The sequence below is a fragment of the Patiria miniata genome, unplaced genomic scaffold (assembly GCF_015706575.1).
Source record: "Patiria miniata isolate m_02_andy unplaced genomic scaffold, ASM1570657v1 HiC_scaffold_6, whole genome shotgun sequence".
In the NCBI taxonomy this organism is placed as follows: domain Eukaryota; kingdom Metazoa; phylum Echinodermata; class Asteroidea; order Valvatida; family Asterinidae; genus Patiria; species Patiria miniata.
Genome location: NW_024037073.1, coordinates 3,086,935 through 3,102,160, shown reverse-complemented (window position 1 = coordinate 3,102,160; position 15,226 = coordinate 3,086,935). Strand labels below are relative to the sequence as shown.

Genomic DNA, 15,226 nt, shown 5'->3' with positions numbered 1-15,226 from the left:
TGAACTCGAGCATGTTAGTATACATGAATATGCGTGTATGTGCACAACAAACAAAGGGCATCATCGACCCTGATCTACAAAAAGATCGTTCATAATGGACTCTCATTTTGCTTTGGAAATAAAAAGGGTTAAAGGCATCCTTTAATGCATGTATTACTTTGAGGGTTAGAGTAAACATAATTATGCCATGTTTCATAATGTGGGTTTCGTTTTAGAAAGTTTGTAAACAGATTAAGAATTGTTATCGTTTAAACGTGTTAACGTCTCATCCTCACTTGGAACACGTATAAAAATGTCTGCTTTTACCAGGCTTCATTTCAGTACACAGATAGAAATCCTAAAAAGTGCTCTTCTAGCATTTTATTTTCATCAGTTGTCACTTCGGCCGTGTTCGAAATGGGAGTCCGGATCTACGGCTAGCCCATACGTAGACTCCGTCTATGTACACTGTGCATGCAGACAGAGTACACGATAAGTACATGTAGGTGGAAGGACGATGTGACTATGGCTACATATTATCAGCTTCATCCTATGCAGTTACATTGGGGAAGATCTATAAAATAGCTGAAGATAAGAGATTAAGACACAGCCGTAGAAGACAAACGGAACACAACACACACACACTATTATTGGCAGCATCTGTCGATAACGTTCATTTTGAATCATTCAGATCTGTTATTAGCATTGGCAGTTATTAATTACATGTACTTCAGATATGGATCCATTTACAAAATATGTACACACTGATTGTAAAAATTCCAAAATTCGGCTTAGCATGATTGTATAATTCAATAAAAGTTTGATTTTAACTTTCTTACATACAGTTGAATACTACTTGGTTGCAATGATTCCATGATTATTTTTGCTTCAGCATGAAGCATACGTCATCAATCCTACAAAATAACGTGAGCTTAAAATACTAACAGCTAGGGAAAAAAAAGGATTTGTTTTTCACTTTTTTGCCACTTGCACACACTCATTTGCTTTTGGTTGGAAAATGGCAATTACAGTAAACTATCTTGCTGATGAATACATGCGACAGGAATCTCTCTAGCTGGGTTAGACCCAAAGTTGAACATTTATAAATACCATCGACACTGTATAAGACCATAATACTCCCACTAGCATTTCATTGTAAAGCTTGAGACAAATTAGCTGCATTTACAAATATGGTTGTTTTCCAGTAGCTATCCCTATATCAACTGCATATACTTTTTTTACAATGATTGAAGATCAAAATTACTTTTCTTTTCGGCTCAGTATATTTCAGTGCAACAAATAATTGCTATAGACTCCGTGCACAATCAGTAGAAGGCGCTCTTGTTTTTACCACTTTCGAAAGCTTCAGCAGGAGAGACTTGCCACTTGCACGTACTGGTTCACACGTAAGGCGCGAAGTACGCACGGCTTATTTTATTCTGGGTGTGCACAAACCAGTTGCGTATCTGCATGAGCATAACGTGCCAACGGTAATGCGTTCGAACACCCATTCCAGTGGTCTACCTCAACTCTCTCTTTGAGGGGGTACTTGTGCACAGAGTGCGTAGACTGGACTAGAAGTCATGCTTTGTTTTATGTAGGCAATGCGTACACACTTTAAATACAGACAATGTTCTAACCTAGCTCCCACAAGAAAGCACAATGTGAACAAAACATGGCCCAGCTTAAGCAGTAGGGCTGTCCCAAATGTACCGAATACTCGATCATCAACTGAATTTTCGAATAGCTATTTGCCAATTTGAATATTTGACATTTTTTTATTAAATATGCACATACACACACGGCTGTAATGTTCATTTAATTGTAAATTTGTAGCGCTTTTTTGTCAGATGCCAGTTTTTGTCGATGGCATTCATTGTTCCTTTCCTCTCAGAAGGGTAAAACCCTTGACAGCTATAAAATACTGCAAAAACACTCCAACGGCCCTGAGTGTCAATCTTTTGACCGGTGCGACACGCAGTTGCAGCTGACGCATGTAAAACTTGATTGACGAGTTTCAAATATTCGAGTATTTGGTAAAATGCAGTTTTGAATAATCGAATACTGAATTATTTGAAAATGGGCAGCCCTAATAAGTAGTTGTATGAAATACACAGAGATGCCAACTTTACAGACTACAAAATAGTAATGATTCTTCCTGCAAAGAGTAATGCTAAATAAATACATAGGACAACAGTCAAGTTTAAGAGTAACCACAGTACTTTTCAGAGTAACCACAATGTTGGCGTATAGGACAGCTAGCTGCAGCTGGAATTTTCAAGAGTAGTAACATGCCTCAAAATCCTAATAATTACTCCAAAAAGAGTAATGGTTGGCATCTCTGAATACAAATGACATTCTTAAAAACTAGTGGCTAAACAAATAAAGGCAATTCGGTTATTCCTGATTACAAATTCAGAATGGTTATGAGGCAGAAATGTAAAGGTATTTTCATACTTCCTGAAGCGAATTAAATGTCAACTTTTCCATTCAAAAATCTGCTTTGGCCTTCAAAATTGTTATCCCGTAAATCACTGAATAGGGCCCAAAATGCAAATCTGGGTTTATTGCATTATCGGGAGTATTCATTTACATGTTCATGTACATGACGATCCAAAAAGTGGATTTTAAGATGATCCAAATAGTGGATTTTAATATTACAAATATAGACCTTAATAACAGCTGGTGTGTCTACTAGAGAAACATGGAATACAACAATGTTATTGCTAGCTATGATGTCATGTAGCAACATCACACCTGTCTTGATCAAAGCAGGAACTTCAATAACAATATGCATAAAATTAATTTATGTATAAAAACAGGATTGTTCTATTAACATTTCATAGAAAAAGGTCTTCCAATTTGGTCCGAGCAGTTAGGAATGTACATTTTTGTTAATACTTTGCAGCAAATTTACAGCATGATTATACGAATTCAGTTGGATAAAAAAAATACAATAAAACTGTGATCCTGATTATTGCGCTTAGTAAACGTGTACTGATAATCTTGTAAATATGAAAGACTTTGTAGAATTGCAAATGAAATTGCATTGGGGAATGCAGCGTGAGGTGTGGCGTCGAAACATTTTGGAATGCATTTGTCTGGAATTGGAAAAAAGGTCCTCACATGTATCACCTGTTTATAGTATCAACGTGCACAACAGGTGGTCCGACACACTTCAATGGTTGAATGCGCTTGAATGCACAGTGCTTTTTTTATCATAATGAATGAGTCACATGCGCTAGGTTGGCTGCATTATTGCAAAATTGCAATGTAGTTTCCAGTGGGGCATTTGCACCTGTCACAAAGATAAATAATCACAAGATGAATAGCGCATGTATGACCGCACATTCATTATGACAAACAGCACTGCATTTTGAAGTGTGTCCCACCACCTGTTGTGTACATTGATACTCTACACACGCAATTTCAGGGTCACAGACAGTACGAGACATGGGGGGAGGGTTTCAAACTGTTTCCAGGCACCAAACCAACCCTAACAATTTTGGGTGTACAAAGGGTCGGCAGTTGAGTTAAACCAAAAAAAATTGTCCTCAGGGCAACCCAGTGCCCCAGATTTACTGGAAAACATGTTGGACTCTCTTAACCCCACCCCCACCTCCAATGCCCTTGAACCCCAAATGCCCTTGACCCCCCCCCCCCCCCACCCCACAAGAAAAAAATTAATAGCAATTTATACACCTCATGTCTTCCAAAACAGTGATCAAGCCAGTACTTCAACATTCCCTGATTTTGCCTTGATGAGGAAAACAGCATGACTGTTTTGAACCTGTTGTGCTGATTTTAAAGGGAAAATACAACATTTGCAAACATCAAAAAATAAAACTACCAAATCATTTTGAAATACCTTGCTGGACTGTTAGTGAATGACAGTGTAAAGCATCCTGTAAAATCATGGCACCTGGTATACTGTCATTTTCAAGAAAAGTGGTATTTTGTATCAATTTCCAACGCTGATCAGCCGATCAGCGTTGGAAACAACTGGCTTTTTTTCAAATACTGGCCCCAATTGACCTTCGCACTTGTTTGCAATCTATTACAAACCTATGAACGGGTACGAGCCAGCTAGACTGGTTCCCTGACCTTACAATTCCCCAATGTATGTAAACTGCTCTGTTTCTTCTTATATGGAGTCAGGGAACCAGACTACAGGAAAATGATCGTTTTTCTTGGTTTTTATGGCATTTTCGAACCCAAAACCTCAAAAAAGTAAAAGCAAATGATGTATATTCCCTTTAAGGGCAGCCCAAAAGATATCCACACCATGCCACGCTCTGGCTAAAACCTAAAGCCTTGTTCCCAATTACCTTTCAAGAATCAACATGACCCAGGCACCTGAGAGAATACATATGTTAATTTTTTTTTACCTGAGATAGAATCACAATGTCACAGAAAATCTACACCTGTGAATATTGTCGTCATCTGGAAGCTTACAAATTGCAAGAAAGATTTGTGTTGTTGATTAATAAGCAGATACGCAATAATTCCTGTTGTACAGTGAATTGTTATGTACACAAATAATGATTATATGGGAATACAAAAAGCAACAATTATTGTAGAAATGGCAAATATTCAAATTGTCTTTCAAAACAATGCACTGAAAATTTCAAATTTTGCGGAACCTTTTAAAATTTGTCTTAAAAAACTCAGGTCATCAAGAAATATTAACATCCAACAATTTTTGTTCGCAGCACATAAATTGCACCTTCTTTAAAAAATTGTTTCACACGACCCAGCTAAATATATATTATGTGCTAAACGTCACTTAGGATACTTAATTTGTATATATATACATATTGACACTGATTTTTATAAAACATTGCGCTTTAAACTCTTGATGTTTTCAATGAGTTGTATTTACCTTGCACCTCATCATATACAGCGTGTCCCAATAAACATTGTGCATGAAGAAGTTGCGATTTTCTCAAAAGGTGGTCATACTAGCTAATCAAATTTTATATTATTTTAAAGCCTATGGTCTTGTTTATAATTGGTGAAAATATCAAGAAAATCCATCGATGCAAGCCAGAGATATTGTTGATTTTGTGAGGCTATATTATTTTCCTCCTGCACAATTAGAATCCTGTAGTTAAGCTTGGGCCAATACATTTCAGCGTCAAAGAAGATTTCATGTTCATTGTCCTTTCAAAATTTTTGTCAAAGACTAAACACCTGATATTAGGCATTCCAAGTGGTATTAGATTTGTTAAATAATGTTATGTACCCAACATGTTATCTGTGAACACACTTATCCAAATGCAACATGGAGGCCAAGCAATATTTCAAGCACTGCGTAACACATACCATTGTTATACCTCTGTCTTGAATACTGTATTTTCATTGGCCTAGAACGATCTCGTGTTCAGTTTATAAAAGTCATGGCGCACTCCTCGTGGGATATCGCGTACGTGATATCCCACAGGGAGTGTGCTATGACTTTGTACGTACGGTACGTACAGTGTGAAACGCTTATATCGTTGGTACCCACGCTCTTTTCACCATGTTTTCATACATGAGTGGGAGCAGCGAACTAGCAGACGATCAGCTGTTTCGAGCACCCGACATGCATGTGAGTTGACGTTCGATTGTCATGATTGTTGTGTTTACTGCTGCTTGTTTTTGTGATTTTTACATCAAAATCCAAAGAATCCAAGACAGAGGTATAACAAAACAATTGTTGACTGGTGTAATGTGGGATATGACGTTTTGAACACCTTGGGGCGCATAGCAAATTCGCCTTGAGTGCTATGCGCCCCTCAGGTGTTCAAAACATCATATCCCACATCACACCAGTCAACAATTGTTAAATAACCCAATAATTGGTAGAGACAAGCGAATGGGAAGTGTGAAAATTACATTGTGCAGGTCAAAAAATATATAGCCTTACTAAATCAAAGATATCTCTGGTTTGCATTGTTGAATTTTCTTGATTTTTTTTCACCCGTTATAAACAAGACCAAAGGCTTGAAAATGCTATAAAATTTGATTAGCTAGTCTGACCAACTTTTCAGAAAATCAGCGATTTCTTCATGCACAATGTTTTGGACACGCTGTATGTAAATTGTCCTCGATATTTTCTATTATATAACTGACGTACAGATCCTTTTCATTTGATTGGTGGAACTCACATCACGTGACATTCGTTATTGCTCCCCCTGCACACCGGGGGTCAAAAACTCCCATTCACCCATGGGGAATGGGAAATACTATTCAACAGTTAGGATCATTTCTTGTTCCATGACGCCGTATTTGTGTGCAAATGCATGCTGGTGTGCGTGTTCAGCGTTGCGCGCGTATTGTTCCAAAGAGCCAGCGCTACAGAGTTGGGCTGAAATATGTTTGTGAAGGGGTGGTTTGGAAGAGAGAAATACATTTTAACCAATTTTGTATTGAAATAAAAGTTCAAATATTTCAAATGACAAGGATAAATGTCAGTTATATAAAACAAATATTGAGTGGCTTAAAATTGTGAAATTGGAGGAATGTTATCGTTCAGTAAAATCTGGACTTTTCCAGTTCACTCGGCTTCGCCTCGTGAAATGGAAAAGTCCAGATTTGTATAGCAACATGCATATTCATTAAAAACATCTCTGCCCAGGAAACGCCCGAAAGTTTTCTCCACGCAGGAATGGGGAGTTATAGCGCTCTAATTATTTAATATAGCTCTATGATTAGATACAGATAAATTATGCACATATTGATGACCTGTGTGTCAACGGTCAAGGGTCGGCTATGTGTACTACTTGCTTGCCTATGTTACTGCCGTTCATCATTCCGATGAACGCTGCTCCACAGTTCTCCAACCCTTTCACAACCGTTTCTCTTGTCTGTAATTAAATGAAAAAGAAAGAAAAAAATTGTTTACTTTGAACTACAATACAGTATCCTTTTGTGCATTCGGAAATTTCTTTTACATTTTTAATGACAAAATGATGTTTTTCACATGATTATTTGAAAATAACAATTGAAACTTTCAGCAGCAAGTTTTGTTTTTCCCCATTAGCTTACCATAATTATAATAATGTTTAATTGTTTGTAATAGTTGGCACTGCTCATTCAACATTATCAATGCTGCAAGGAGAGGATATTGCATCAATCAAACCACAAGAGCAATTGGCAAAGAGTGCACCTTTAAACAAAACTAATTTCCCAGGTTTGCAGCATTGCTAACGTTGATTGCATCATGACTTTGGGCGTGATCCCTGGCCACCGTGGCATATACGGGTTTATGGCTTCTGACTAGCGCCCCTTCAACAAAGACATTGACAAAATGGGGAACCACCAACATAGGGCTGGATAGCTCAGTTGGTACAGCACTGGAATGGTAATCTGGAGGTCGCAGGTTCATACCTCGCTCCAGTCAATTTCTTTATTCAACTTTAAATTTGTTATAATGCACCTAGTTAGTTTCCCTTTGGGGTTTATTTGAAAACCTAGGTGGTGTTCGAACCTAGGACCCCAAGGATCCCACATCAGCAATCTAACTTAGCTATCCAGCCCTACGTTAGCCAAAGACAAAATCATTTGAAAACAGTTGCTTTATTTTTTGAAAGTTTTCATCGACTCGCCTTTATCTTTCCCTCCTTAACCCATTTGGCAAGTTGTTGTTTCATCTCGTCGAAGATGTCTGTGAAACCATTGGCAGCAAAGAGATCCCTGCTGATTCGTTTCTCCTTCAACAGCTCCTGGATGCTGTTGTCCAACGGACAGTTGATGTCCATGCTGTACATTGAAATTTGCCCACAGGGAATGACCGCGCTGTCTTTGTTCATCTACATGAGAAAAAAAAATTCAAAACACAAGTAAAATTTCACTGATTTCCATAAGATCTCAAATTTGCTGGTGGGGTTAGGGGACGGGGGATATGCATAACACAGCAATGTATGCCCCATGCTCCTAACAAAACAAAAATTTAAATGCGTATATTTTGTTTTACGCAAAAACTACTTTTTTAGCATCTGCAATCTTCTGGAGAAAAATAGCTTGAATTTTACGCAGAGCTGAATTATCGTAGGGCCGCAAATAATTCGAAAATTGGGCATATATATTTTTTTTTAGAACAAAATATCCTGAAACGTTCATTAACCCTAACTCCCTAGCATAATTTCCAAACAGATTTCAACAAACTGGGTAGGGGGGCTTACCTGTCGAGGGGAGGAGGTGTTTAACAGGCACGTGCTACTTGTTTATATATGCATGATTTTCCCATTTTTTGTGGCCCAAGGGGGTAGTTAAGACTCCCCAACACACCCCTCATAGAACCACTACTAGAGGGGGCTGTTAAACAAATCTTTTTACTCAACCCCCACAGCGCCGTTGCCAGCCCCAAGCATCAAGGGGGGCCATAGTACCAACTGTGGGGGGGTGGGCACTACAATAAAAAATAAAAAATACATATGTATGGCTTTTGCCGTTGGGGGCCAATTGCTCGCCAAGGGGGGCCGCCCCACCAGGCCCCCCTCCCCTTTGGCGACGGGCCTGAACCCCCAGCCAACTGAAGCTCCTGTAACTAAGTAGGCTACACATTAATTTGTCCAAATGTAGTTTGTCAACTTTGTAAAAGTTTTCCAAGACCAAAACTCACCTTTTTTTTTTAATGAGCTCTAAAACTTTCCATCATTACAGCATCCCTCTGTGCAAATAAAACAAGTCAGATTGAACCCACCTGTTTGATGACCTCATTGCTGATCTTTCCACCGACGTTATCAAAGTAGACATCAATGCCAGCTGAACAGCACTCCCTCAGCCTTGCTGCTATGTCGTCTGTCTTGTAGTTGATGGCTCCGTCGAACCCGAGTTCTTCCATCAGAAATCGACACTTCTTGTCTGTGCCGCAAATACCGACCACTCGACCGCAGCCTTCTAACTTGGCAATCTGGTGAAGAAAAAAAATGGAAAAAAAAATTCATGATTTTGTCCGCAAGACTGACACAAGGCTTATCTTGGCATTTCGCACAGGTAATAAGCTCCACATTGCCTAATGTCATCTACCAAAAAAAAAAACCAAGGAATCACCAAAGACAAGAAAATTTATGATAGCAAAATATCCAAAATTGTGGCAAATGTTGATGCTGAAATAGCTGTAACATTGAGGTTTCTGCCCGAAATGACATCACAGTTTTGCTCATGACTATGAAAATTCTCATTAGCATAAAAACCAAAAAGGCACCAAAAACCCTTAAAGATGGCCAAATGACAATGGAAAAATAAAGTTAAACTGGACACAAATGTGCATTTCCAAGGATTGCATTAAAAAAATTACATTACATGGGCCCTTTAAAAATGAAAAAAAAAGAAAACAAAGTTCAAAAGAGGACGCGCTGCTACCTTTTCCAAGATGGGCGCCGGGGGCATTGGCCGCCTCGCCCACCTCGCCCACGTTGTTTGCTAGCATATTTGCATGCGATCTGATAGCGTTAAAAATAGCATATTGAAAAGTCTGTACATAGAAAGACTTCCAATGTACATGGAGTAAAGTACTTTCCAGGGTGATGAAAAAAAATGGGTTAATATCAAATCTCAAAAACAATAAGTTTTCAGAATTAATGCAAGCCGGGATGGATAACATATTAACTCAGTATAAAAACAGACTTTGATGCAGACAAAGATAAACTAAATAAATAGAGGACCCTCGAAAATCAGATATGGACTTCATGATGCATGAACTGAAGTAACCTTGGAACTCAAGAGTAAAATAAACTATGCTGATAAAATTATTCAAGATACAACATTTTCATTGTCTTCCTTCAAAATGTTCTGCCGACAACCTGGGTGGTTTTTGTTGTGAGATAAGATGAAATCAATACACGGTTGCCCCGATATTGCTGCAAAATGTTTTAGTCATGTTTTGACCTCAACCCCTAAATCCACCAAAATGTGTGTACACAAAGAAAATAATGGCACTAACTAGCTGAAGTGCTGGATTTGAAAGTATCTGGGGTGAAGTGGCATTTACTTTTGAGACATGTAACTCGTCACTTCCACTTATTCATTTTGAGTATGAAGCCAGCCAACATATTGGTTAAATGTAAAGGACCTACCTGGCCCGCTAGTGACCCACAGGCCCCTGCTGCCGCACTGACGACAAACGTCTGGTTAGTGCCCGGTTTGATGTGAGCGCGCTCACGTATCCCAATCAGCGACGTCAAACCGGGCATGCCCAGTGCGCCGAGGGCCAGCGACAACTGATTGGCACCAAAAGACCTGTCAATCTGTAAAAAAAAAAAAACCACCCAGGTCAATTGTATTGTTAAATCGTTGCATAGCTGAAAGCCTGACAGTTTCATGGTTGTGTAAAAGAGTAGAGAAGTAAATACAATCTACTCAATGAACATTTAAAGTAAAAAATTATCAGAGTGTCTTGAAGTATGTCATTGGCAAGTGATTTTTAATGGAATCAAAAAAGTTTGAAAAATTCTGAAAAAAAGCCAGAAGGAACTGGACTCTAGAGATTGCCCTATTGATTAACGTAATTTGCTTGAATTAAAACAACTGTGAGAAATAAATTGGAATATTAATTTTCCATTAAGTTTCCAAATGAAAGGCTGTTAAATAATAACTATTAAGCAAATGTTCTAAATATCAATATAACAGCTAAATATCAACCATATGATGCAAATTTTATCACATCATTTTAAAATCTGGCATTGTCCTTTTTGCTATAGTCATGGTACGCTCAGCACTTTTAAGTTGAGTGCTTGCAGAAAAATTCACAAGCTTGCTTGGTGGGAACTCAACCCATGATCTTTTGCTAACTACAAGTGCAAACATCCTCTAAGCACTCCATCCCAAGCTTGATAGGGCTGGTTGGCCGGTTTGAATCTGATGTAGTGGTAGAAACTACAGTCAGTATCTTGTATGGGGGAATTAACAGAATTCGCTTCTCTATCAATTCTTATAAAGATGCATTCCCCGTGCTATTTTGAAAAACAGACTCCTTTTTTAAATTGCTCTTTTTCTAGCAATACAAAAGTTATTCACTTTTGAACGAGACATCAACTGAAAAACAAATCAGCCCATGCTCAGTTATTGAATTGTTTATTATTACATTACAAATTTCGAATTACTGGCGGTCTGACAATAATTCCGTTCTTGCAGGGTAGGCTGGTTCCCACCCCACAATCAGTACCGATAATGTATGGACAGGTAATGCTCGCACAGCAGATCTGTTTGCCACCAAAATTAAAACCGTTGTTTTAGAGGGTTGCAGACCCGAAGTGTGACGTCATTTTGAACCAGGAAGTGTTGTGCAAACCAATGGAGTACGCGCGTGTGTTAATTGGTTCACGGGCTGAATCACGCGCTTATGTCTTTTACACACATAATTGTGCGCGTGATGTATTCACTTCGGTACTCTATAAAACAACTTGAAAATTTAGAGAAAAAAAAAATTCAAATTTTGTTGAAGAGCACGAGGAATGCAATTTTGAAATGAAAAGTCTGTACATCTGAAACAGTTCTGACCCATTTCTTTCTGTACACCTGGACGAATTTCCAATGGGAGATGTCTGATCTTTGCAAGAATGATCAGGCAGTGAAACTGAAACGGAACAGAACAAATATGGCATGAAAAGCTACCTTGTTGGCCTGGGAAGCTGGAATAGACGCATACAACTGCCACGGCCAGTTGAAGTCCTTAGCAACAAAATCCCCAGCAACAAATTCTGGGCATCGGCTGTCGGTGACCACGCCCACCCCTCCACCCGAAATGGTATCACCCAGCTTCCAGGTCTGCACGTACTTTGTGCCCGGATCTGCATTCATGCAAATTCTCTGCAGAAAACAAAAATGTGAGAAATAGATCAGTAAAAAAAAACAAAAAAACTAGTTTCTTGTCTGGCCTATTTGAAGAAATGAAGGAGGAGGGTGCCTTTTTTTATTTTTTTGTGACTATTTTACTGATACAAAACTGTGTCCAAAGGACCCATAACCCTTTCTACATAGCTTCAATTTTGTTGAAAAGCAAATAAACAGACCAAATATTCACCATATATATTGCAAATGTACGAATTAAAAAAATAAAATAAAAAATAAAACAAAAGTGGGGGCCGGGAAAATGGAAGCGGGCGGGGACAAGAAACTTGTTTATTTTTTTACTTGGCCTAAACTAAGATGCTGAGCTTTCTCATCAGATAAGATGCTGAGCTATTTCATCAGGCCAGCAACACAGTGCACCAACTAAAGTCCACACACAGAGATGCTTTGTGCCCATTTAGATAAAACCTATAGTCATGCCTACCCCCCCCCCCCCAACCCAAGCCCCACCCCAACATAAGAACTCCCTTTTCATTCCCCTGCTACAGAGTAGAGATGTATCCCCCCACTTTCAGAAATGTGTGTTACCACTGGGTACAACTACAATTCTACAAAGTTATGAATTGTCACAGGAAAAAAAATTGTGAAAAAAAGAATGCATTTGTATGGGAACGAATCGTCAGAGGTCAGAGTTGACTGGTTTCCATAGACAGTGAACAATTCCCCCTTGATTCACATTGTAAAATGCCACTCTATTTTTAACTTTATGCCATGCCAAATTTCACAGATCACTGGACAAAAATTCACAAACTTTTTTTTCAATAGTTTGTGTATCTGTACAAACCAGTATAGTAAACCAATAGCATGCATACATGGACCTGAGATGTACACTCACCATGTAAGGATCAACAGACAGATAAAGTGTCTTGACCAGAATGTGCCCATCCTTGATTTCTGTGGGATAGTCACAGTCTTCAGTTCGGAAATTCTCTACCTGTGGCTGGCCAACTATGGGAGGAAAAATACAATTGACAATGGATCAACTTTATTCCTGCAAACTACACACGAATTGGTACAACATTGAGGAATATCTGTGGTTTTATAATGGGTCTGGAGTACACTGCACAATTAAAGTGCAACTAGCCTGTATAATACATGTTTGTTCCTAATATTCTGCAGTGATTTCAGAATTTTTTAATTTTAAATTTCATATTGTTGAATATCTGCTCCAAAATGAGCAGTCACAAATATGCACCTATAAATTACCCCCCCCCCCTTCCCTCGGCTGCCCCACCCAATCTGTGGGCCAAATGAAAGTGAAAATCTACAGCATCCATGGGTGGGGCACCCTAAACTGGTTGCCTGTCCATTTAGTGCACCAATGGTAAAAATGTTTGCGGCCAAAATCCTGGAACTTGAAAAACGTGACCAAACCCCGACATAAGATCTGGAGCAATTATTGGGGGGGGGGGGGGTAGGGGGCGGGGGTAAAGGGGGTTTAGGGGGAGGGGGCAGGGGTGGGCAGGGGAGGGGTAGGGAGAGGGACAAGTAATAGGTGCATTAGTAGGGGTTGGAATTTTCTCTCTAGTGAAGAGTATTTTGTCAGATTTTCTTCAAATTCTGCAGGGTTCTGCATACAGAGACAGAGTTCTTGAGGTCTGCACGTATGCTCTGATCCTTAAAATACCTACCAGGGGTACTGCTGCATAATTTTATTTGATAGAAAATACAATAACCAATATTGGCACTTAAACTAAAGCTAACAGATGTGAGAAACAAGCAGGAAAATAGGCCTCATCATTGTCATGAATTGGAGTGAAGTTTTTTAAAGATGTCTCTTTTGTACTGATCTTCATATGGTTTTGTACTGATCTTTTTTTTACTGACAAATTTAAACATATTGAAGAATGTTTTCACACACACACAAAAATTGAAATATATTTCTCGCTTTTATTATCATGGTATTGCATCTTAAAATTGTCAACTGCACATTTAAATCCCCGTGCTAGTTTATTCCCTACCCGTACCCGGCATTTGTGCAGACATTGTGCAAAACGTGCTACTGCTACTCTTGCTAGTACTATACTACTAGTACTAGCTCATTGAGCGTCGCTAGAGCTGACAGTGACACTGACTGACAGGTCTCTTAAATGTATTACTATTATTAAGCTGGGGCGATAATTAACATCGAAAGCCAAGAAACCTACAAATATCGTAACGAAAGCAGCCATCGGAAAGGCTTTTTAGTTACCTGGTCTTTGACACAAAACTACACGTCGATTTCCGAGCGCCATCTTGCTTACTCCAGTAGCTGAATGGTCCATGCTGTTCAATAAGTAATCTGCTCCACCTGCAAACCCCAACGGCTCAGCTTAGCCCAGTTACCGGCGCGCTGCAAACCCTCCCCGTACAGTGGGGCTTTTCCCGTCTTGCGAGCACGCTGCCTAGGCCTAGTGTGCCTGCCCGGCTGAACCCGCCTACCCGTGCCCACTTTGTGCTCAGTCAGGCAAACATGTCCCCGTTGTCACCCCTTTTCAATGCGGGTGTACTGCTTACTGGATCCAAGACTTGATGAATGTGCCTGCCGATAAAGCCCAGAATAATTCGTTGACCTCGGAGTGCACAGTGCGTGATGAGTGTCGATGACCGTCGGGATGCGGTCCTGGGAATCAGAGATAACCATCAGCACACCAACTTTGGTGAACTCTAGTAACAGATGGCAAAACGATGCGCCTTTAATTAATTATTTCCGGAAAGTCGTCATTTTTTAGCCCCAACTTTTTGAGTACTCATACAATTACTAGACAACAGACGACAATCGATGAGGTGACTGGAGGTTGTATCCGCCTAAAACCTAATTTTTCGATGAGCAATACTGGAACCCCACGCCCTCCAATTCAGTGATCCAGTCTCATCTCCCCTGACAAACATTCGACACAAAAGATGAGAAACTAGTATCTATGACGTGTCGTGAGCTTTTATAACACTCAAAATAAGCAAATTAATTATTAAACCCATGACTTGATAGAAGGCATATGCACTTTTTCAAGTGGCTTTTTTGCACCATTTGTTTGAAGTTGTTCCCCATGCTCTTTAAAAAAATGGACATTTTTTCCTTAACGAATTTTCAATGCGTACGTTTCAATTTTTTGACTTTTTTCCATCTATTTCGGGATCAAGTCTGCAACCATCAACAAAAAAGTTTTTTAATTTGGGTTGCTTTTGGGTTGCGCCAATAACAAACAAAACGATAGGCATGAATTCGGGCATGATGGACCTATTGTCAGTCCGGAAGTAACGTAATAGGCGGATTTTTTTTCTTGATCGGTTTCTCGTTCAAATGTAAATAAATTCGTATTACTAGAGGAATAGCAAGTTTTAAAAAAATCTAAATTTCGGATTGAAAATCTAAATTTCGGATTGAAAATCTAAATTTCGGATTGAACAGAAAGCATTTTTTTGTTGGGGGGGG

At 39.2% G+C, this 15,226-nt stretch overlaps 1 protein-coding gene across 1 annotated transcript; it reads right to left on the bottom strand.

Moving 5' to 3' along the window:
• Positions 1 to 6,554: 6,554 nt before the first annotated feature.
• On the bottom strand, positions 6,555 to 14,365 carry LOC119743549 (prostaglandin reductase 2-like). The gene is made up of 7 exons (XM_038219972.1): positions 14,006 to 14,365; positions 12,650 to 12,762; positions 11,578 to 11,772; positions 10,041 to 10,211; positions 8,666 to 8,875; positions 7,569 to 7,772; positions 6,555 to 6,827 (listed from the first exon to the last, which is right to left on the bottom strand). The coding sequence occupies exons 1-7, from the start codon at positions 14,076 to 14,078 to the stop codon at positions 6,720 to 6,722; spliced, it is 1,074 nt and encodes a 357-aa protein (XP_038075900.1). The 5' UTR covers positions 14,079 to 14,365; the 3' UTR covers positions 6,555 to 6,719.
• Positions 14,366 to 15,226: the final 861 nt, after the last annotated feature.

Excerpts from the sequence above, each read along its gene's own strand:
- LOC119743549 (XM_038219972.1), bottom strand. The coding sequence starts at position 14,078 with ATGGACCATTCAGCTACTGGAGTAAGCAAGATGGCGCTCGGAAATCGA. Across the intron at positions 11,773-12,649 it reads TGTCTGTTGATCCTTACATG|AGAATTTGCATGAATGCAGA; the intron begins GTGAGTGTACAT and ends TGTTTTCTGCAG. Across the intron at positions 8,876-10,040 it reads GTGGGTCACTAGCGGGCCAG|ATTGCCAAGTTAGAAGGCTG; the intron begins GTAGGTCCTTTA and ends TTTCTTCACCAG.